Source organism: Chelonia mydas, chromosome 7 (assembly GCF_015237465.2).
Source record: "Chelonia mydas isolate rCheMyd1 chromosome 7, rCheMyd1.pri.v2, whole genome shotgun sequence".
NCBI lineage: Eukaryota > Metazoa > Chordata > Testudines > Cheloniidae > Chelonia > Chelonia mydas.
Window position 1 is genome coordinate 108736023 of NC_057853.1, and position 7767 is coordinate 108743789.

Sequence of the window (7767 nt, forward strand, 5' to 3'; positions counted from 1 at the left end):
GTCTGGTCCTGGTGAACTAGAGGTTAGCCTTAGCTCAGCTTCTGCAGGTGCTGTGGGGAAGAACCATAATTTAGCGCTTTGGGAGGCAGAGAGGAGAGACTGCGTGTGGGTAGACAGACCTCCACTACCAGGGCTTATAAGATAGAGCTGAATCCCAGCTGGGGGAGGGTTTTTTAAATGTTAGTTTTGGGTTTTTTTATTTTTTCTGGTTACAAATAATATCCCTTGAGGAAAACCCTTCCTGACTGCACCTGTCTATTTTCTCCTGAGGCCTTCCGCCAGTTTACAGCACGTTCCTACTGATTTCAGGACGAGTGGAGCTCATGTAAATGCGGGGGAAATATGGCCCCCTCTAAGCCTTCCATAAAGCAGGGAATAGAAAACATACGAACAATTTCATCTGACTGCAATCGCCAGTGAATGTGACAGGGAGGAATGATGGCTATTTTTTACCTGGATACTTCTCATACTGTGTTGACGTCTTCTTACTAACATATGAAATCACCTTTTTGTACAAGCCAATCAATCGATCTTGTCCCAGCTTAAAAGCAATGACGACTATTTCCATACCAATGACAATATAGAGGGAAAAAAACAAGAAAAAGTTGGGATGTTGCAAGTGAATATCACCAAACCCAATTGTTGTCAAGGTAATAAAACAAAAATAGAAAGCCTCCTCAAAATCCATGTGGTTTTCCCAATTTGGAAGAATAGCTGCTGCACAGGAGATGTATGCAAAGACAATTAGTGCCATTAGCAAGATGGGCACATCTAGCTTTTCGAGTTCTTTGCCAAAGTTTTCGATGACACAGGTCATCTTCCCTGAATCTAGTTCGGGACATGAACTCCATCTTTCAAATTTTTTAATTCTTGGTGGCATAAGGTATTGATTTTCTCTTGCAATTAGCATTTCAAATATTTCAGCATTCCGGTATTGCAGTGACTTCCTTTTAACAGAAGATTGGCTTTTCAGCACTTCCGTGATACTTAAAGGTTCCTGGATGACTATTTTGTGTTGCATAAGCAATGATGATCCAGTTTTTATATCCTTGTTTTTCTTACAGATGCATCCAGAACACAGTTTAGCTGGTTTAGAGGCTAACATTTTTGACTGAAGTTTTCTAAATTCATTGTAAGACTTGGATAAGATAGTTGCAAGGATGTCTCCCAGGTCTGTGAGAACCAAGAACATCAGAGGTATGCCAAATAATGCATATAGCATACACAGATATTTTCCAAACTTTGTTACAGGGTAGCTATGGCCATAACCTAAAAACAAAACAAAAATAGAACACTGCAATTTATTTTGTAATCAAAACATTGAACTTTTAATACTGTCAGTTTTAAATCAATAGTTTGTGTGATGATATTTTAGTCAATCGTGTGTATGGTCTTTTTTTTTTTTTTTTAACATTTATCTCAATCCTTTTTAAAACATCTTAGGCTGGAGGGGCGAGGGGGTTGTATGTGGTTGTGACTTAGAGCAGAAGGACCTTCACTGTATTCCTTCTGAAAGAGCATATGCACAAACGATAAAACTTACCTGAAAGCAGACAGTTGTGCATGTGGTAACTCATATGTAGAAACTGACCCAGAATGGAGCACCAGATCAAAACTCCCTGAATTTTGGTAAATTCAGATCTGGATTCTAATCTGAATTTTTGCAACTGGTTATTCTGTTTAATAACTTGGAACAATGAATCCCAACACCCTCAAACCTTATGACTCGGGGCCATTGTTGATCATAATTGTCACTGTCAATGATTTGAAACTGTTTACAGTTTGTTAGAACTGGTTTTAATGACAGGAGTTGCATTTGACATATGGAGAGTTGTAAAACTGGGCTTTAGGGGACACACATTTTCTCCATTGAAGAGTATGGCTGGAAACCAATAACACTTTACTCTAATGATCTAAAAAGTGCCAATATCAAATGTAACTAATGCAAAAGTATTACCAGACTTCCACTGCCAAATGATCATTTTAAGTAACAAAATGGTAGTCTAAAATATACAACTGCAAATTAAATTAGGACATAGGACTCCTTTCCTGCAGTTATGCCATTGCTTCTTCGGCTGTGAAGTTAAAACCCTAACCCTAAGTTAATGCATTTCCATTAGGGAAAAGATAAGAGAGAAACTGTATTAAAGTTTTTAATGGAAGTTCTCTTCTTTGTCCTCCAAAAAGGCATAAAGAATCCTTTTTTAAAAATGCTTTTCTCTTCCTTAGTGAACACTGTTTCCTCTTAGATGACTTTGGGGGGCTGCCTTTAAGATTATTACACCAAATACTGGAGTATAATTGCCAGGTCACCTTCATTCTTACTAAAGATAGCTATAGTCTTTATGTTCTAATCCAGCCTCTGCCACTAACTCAATATGTGGCCTTTGGCACGTTATTTATCCTGTGTGTCTCCATTCCCACATCTGTGAAATGGGGATGCTAATTATTACTCTGCAGAGGTAAGTGATGAGGATTATTTACCATAATTAATATGTAGAGAGTGATTTCTTTTTTCATTCTGATTCATATACATAAAAGTGCCTGTCACAGGTTATAGTTGCTTTAACATTTATTACAGATATAATCCAGCCAAATAACAAATCAACAGCTGATCTCACCCCACACAAATGGCTGTCAATCAACAACAAAAATGAATATCCCTGGCTCCTCACCTCCTCTAAACCCCCAAGCATCTTAGACCTCCCAAAGAGCCTAAGCAAACAGATGTGGTATATAGCTTCCTGGGGAGGTCGACAAATAGGGCTTATTTTGGATCAAGCCCATTGGAGGGGAGTAGGAGTGCTTCTAGGTGCCTAACTCACTTCTGAAAATAAGGCTTAAGATCCTAAATCACGTAAGTGATTTGGACACATTTACCTGTCATAAATGTTTACTACTACTTACTAGCACCTGCTACCTCTTCTTCCTCATTTCTCGCCAGAGAGGAAACTATTTTGCATTCCTAGTGCGAGACCCTCTTAAGTTGCACTCCCTCCAAAAATAACATCAGCTACAGCACTTACTAGATTATATCCTTAGCCAGTTTGGTTTGATGGTTAAGCAAAATGTGTCCTTAACTGATCCTTTGGTCCTTACTCAAGCAAAACTCCCATTGAAATTAATGGCTTCTAGTTTAAACTATGGTTTGTCTTCCTTTTTAAATCATTTGCAATAGCAAAATATTCTCTGTGGAAGAACATGAAATTGCAGAGATGGAAGCGAACCAAACTTCCATGTAGACCCATTCCACAAATCAGCTCTTATATTGAAGTCAGGCGGGATTTTGCCTGAGTCAGTAAAATAAATAAATAAAACCCTGATGCCTCTCTCACAGAAGTCCCATAAGCAAAGGTGCAGGTGTAGACACACCCATCTCTGGTTGTAGCTCATCCGCTGCCTAATACGCAGAGGTACTTGTGGGGTAGTTCAGTCATATCTAGAAAACCAATGGTGCAGGACATTGCATGTATAATAACCACCCTGGTGTGATTTCATGCTGGTTCTGTGCTGTAAAGAAAACAGATGGATTTTTTTTTTTAAAATGTAACAGAGAGGAAGATTAACAGCCAGGGAAGGGCAGAAAGGGGTAACCAAAGAAAATAGTCTAAGGCAGTGGGTCTCAAACTTTTTTTTCGTGGACCACTTGAAAATTGCTGAGGGTCTTGGCAGATCACTTAATGATCTTTCCAAATGTTTGTACCATTAGCTAACTATTGTAAAGCGCTTTGGATAAAAGCACTATATAAAAAAGCCACCTTAATAATAATTAACGTTTTTTTGTTCTACAGATAAAAGCACACAACTCATATTTTAATATCAGCAGTCTTACCTTTCTAATGCGATGGATGTGCCCTCTCTCCCCCGCCATAGTAGCCTGTGAACTGAGGCTGGGAACGAGAGGGGTCTCTCCCTCTGTCCCCCACCTCAGCAGCCCCTGAGCTGGGACTGGAAAGGATGGGGGTCGCTCCCCCGCCACAGCAGCCACAGAGCTGAGGCTGGGAAGGAGGGCCATCTCTCCCTGGTAGCTGCAGCTCTGGAGCTGAGGAAAGTCACCTCTTTCTCTGGCTGCCACAGCCCTGCATGTCCCACATTTCCCCCACCCCCTCTTCTAACTCCACTGCCCCTTCCCACCTACTCCCTATTCCCCCTGAGGCCACCACCTCACCTTACATGTGTGTCTTCTGCGGGGTCCAGGCATCTAATTAGTGGAGCCACGCCTACACGGCTCCACTAATTAGGTGGGTGGCCCTTCATTCTCTCGTGTGTGGCCACCCAAGAGCGCACCTTAGAGGGAACTATCCGCTGACCACCTGAATGGAGCTCGCGGACCACTGGTGGTCCGCAGACCACAGCTTGAGAACCTCTGGACTGAGGAGTGGCAAGGAACTTTAACCACACAACTTAAGATCTTGAAACTGATTTCTTAATAGCAAAATTGAATAGGGAGGAGTATAGCTGAGGTTATACATGAGGATGAATTCTGAGTACAAGCACTTTTAGAGGAATGGGTGTGCGCGTTTTTTGGAAACTATGGATTCTGTCATATCTTATGCTGAAGGATTATGTCAGATAACTTTTCATACCCATATTTAGTCTAACTGAATTTTGGTCAGTTGAATAAATGCAGGTTTCAGCTGGATATCTGACCACGTTACCTTCTTTAAAAAAACACATGTCCACCCTAGAAATCTTCTATCTCTGTCCCTTTCCTTGTTAGCCTCTCTGGATTGCTGCTTGCTGCCTCCTGACCTTCCCTCACAAAAGGTGGCTTTGGTCATTGTCTCAGGCATGCACATTCTAACTGAATGGTTCTATGTGGAAGACTTAGTCACCACCTGCGTTTGCCAGCGTGTGAGAGTGGTGTCAAGAAGAACAGCAGGAGCACATGGAAAGTAGCACCTGGTAGTGTTGTAGAGAAGGGACTACAACAGGTCATTTTTGTTTGTATATAGGTCATCCGTCTACACCTGGAGCTGGAATGGAAAATTTCAGGAGTACTTAATAGAAGCTTGACTAGCCATTCTCAATATGTCTCGGTGGATACGCAAGAAAGAATTAATTATAATGCCTTATATTTATAACACACTTTACAACCTAAACAACTGTGAAGCTCTTTAAAATCAGATCACATCCTCACAGGTGGAGGGCAACACCCAGAATAATACACAACAGTGGGGAGGGCAAGAGCACATTTTGACCCAAAACAATAGAGAAAACTTGTTTGGTTTTTTTTTACAAAAAAGTTTCATTAAGTCATGAGGACCATGTGTGCATGCAACTGAGCATCTAATTTGCATGTGCAATTACAAAAATCTAAGAGCTAAAATGCATTGGAAGAGGGTTACAGAGCTCTGGATAACATTTTAACCTGAATTACTCACTACAAATACAGTTTGTTCCTTTGTGAATTCATTGGATGAAACCCATGAGTTAAATGCAGAGATTAGCATCAAATGTTAAGTGTACTTTACCTCAGAACTTACCCACTGTTGTGAACACAGTACAGCAGAAAAAGAGAGACCCGAGGAAAGACCATTGTTCTTTTGGATCAGCAAACCATTCCAACTTAGCTTTGGTGAACAGTGCATGGGCTCTTTTCTTAAATGTCTCCTGGTTTTCTGTCATATTTTCTGTTACAATAACAAAACAGCTTGTGGTTCAAGACTCTGGGCCACACCATCAGCTGCTGTAAATCAGCATAAATCCATTATACTGGCTGAAGATCTGGCTCTGTTACTTTAAAAGAAGAACATATCCACACACAAAATCTTTGCCCATGCTGTAAGTAGAGTCAGGCTAGTAGCTGTGGTGAAGAAACGCGGAGGGGGGGGGAGTGATGCGTGAAAGCATATAACGTTAAAAAATGAGTACAAAGAAACTGGGTAATTTTTAAAAAGATAAAGATAGAAAATATACCAAAAGGAGAATGACACAAAATTTGACATCTGTCTTTCGTGACATCTAGCTCTTTTCTTTTAGGTATCTGGTTTATTCTTCTTCTGATTGAATGATTGAACTGGGGGAGACAGAGGTGAGAGGGAAAAGAGGTGCAACCAGCATTGTCTTTTACTTAAGAAAGTAAAACAATTTGTAATCAGAAGATAAACAGAAAAGTCTCTATTTGTGGTCTACTGCTGAGACCCATGGCCCCTACCTGTGGATAAATACCAAATGCATTATCTCTAGCAGCTACTCCTATAGCCTGCACATATAGGCATCTTTGGAGTGTGACTTACCCCCTGTAATCCCTCCCCGATAAAGATCACTTCCAAAATGGAGTAAGTGCAGTGGAAAAAAGGCACTCATATTCTGGAATAAGTGTCCACAGAGGGTTTCTACTGAAATAAATAACCCTTCTGAAATAATTATTCTGGAGTTGCTATTTTGGTAAATTTTTAAGTGTAGACGAGCCCCAGAAAGAGCCAGTGACCATTCACTAAAAGCTCTTTTGTCTATTTAGTCTGCTGTAGACAATGAATAAGTGCTACCACCCCAGCCCTCACCACCCTCTCTTTTTTTGCCATCCTGACATTATATACCCTGTAGTTGGACCCATCCTTCACATAAATGATTATTAGGATCCAGCTTTTCTTTGACTTTCTGAACTGTTATGTTTTTGTTTTGTAAGGCAGCAGGCTGACCTCCTATCATTACGTGACTAGAGGAGACCCCATGAGGGATGAAGGAGACTCTAAACTGAGCTTGTTACAATAGCTAAGCAATCTCTTTCACTCTTTAGCTACCCAGGGTAACTTTAAATCTTTCCAGTGATGCAAGAAAAAGAGAAGTAGATAAGCACTACAAAAATCTCATCAAACATTCACATAGGGACCGTGGAAGTTTACAGCCTGGAAATCATAATTAAAGCAAATAAATACACTCTAAAGCTACTTCCAAGCTTACCCTTCATTATTTTGAAGTATATAGTCACAAGTTAAGAGATCTAATTTGAATGACAGGGGGTTTAGTAATACCCTGTAAGCGAAGTCATTTTTCTATTACTGCACATACCTGTTAAATCCTTTGAGAGGTTCCACAGATCCAGCATAAAATCCTTATATTCTTCACTTTCATTCCAATTTCTGTTACCCTCAATGTGAGCAAACATGACCGCACCCAGAAAAGCATAGATCACTAGAGAAGAGATGAAGCAGGCATGAGGAAACACTGCCCAAAACACTCTTGTGCACATCTTTTTGTCTTGCTGGGGACGAGAGCTAAGTTCCATCCTCAACTCTCTGTTAGGAAAAATCAGCTAGAGCTTTTAGAAAGAGGGAAGTGAGAAATCTGTGGCATTTCAGTGAGGCCTCTCCCATCTGGGAAATGAGAAATCCTCTGTTTCATGCTTTCAGAAGGCAGGACTTTATAACTGAACACTGTAGTAGTGTCCCAATGGGCCCTGGAAAGAGCCTAGGACTAATCAAGTCTTAAAATATCTGTCAGATGATGATACAGCATGCTATAGCACTGAATTACTATTGATCAGGGAGAGCTGTAATGCACACAGATAACCAGCTATTGTATGTATCTATTGGACTTAATTGCAGTTTAAAGTTTCTTGTACTGAACTTCAGCTTTTGCTTTTCATTGACACAATGGAAGCAAATTTCCCAGTAATAGATGAAAAGATGCACAGTGTAGAAAAAGGACATGTATGTGATATGGAACATTCCACCAGGAATGAAGGGGAGAGACCTATAATTTATCAGAGGCAGACAGTGCTGGAACTCTACCATTATACTAATGGTCATTCCCTCAGGGCTG

At 40.4% G+C, this 7767-nt stretch overlaps 1 protein-coding gene across 1 annotated transcript; it reads right to left on the reverse strand.

Moving 5' to 3' along the window:
• Positions 1-237: 237 nt before the first annotated feature.
• Positions 238-7231, reverse strand: KCNK18 (potassium two pore domain channel subfamily K member 18). Its single transcript, XM_007056315.3, has 3 exons — positions 7015-7231; positions 5487-5633; positions 238-1269 (listed from the first exon to the last, which is right to left on the reverse strand). Exons 1-3 carry the CDS (start codon positions 7229-7231, stop codon positions 443-445), a joined length of 1191 nt encoding a protein of 396 aa, XP_007056377.2. The 3' UTR covers positions 238-442.
• Between the last annotated feature and the right edge of the window lie 536 nt (positions 7232-7767).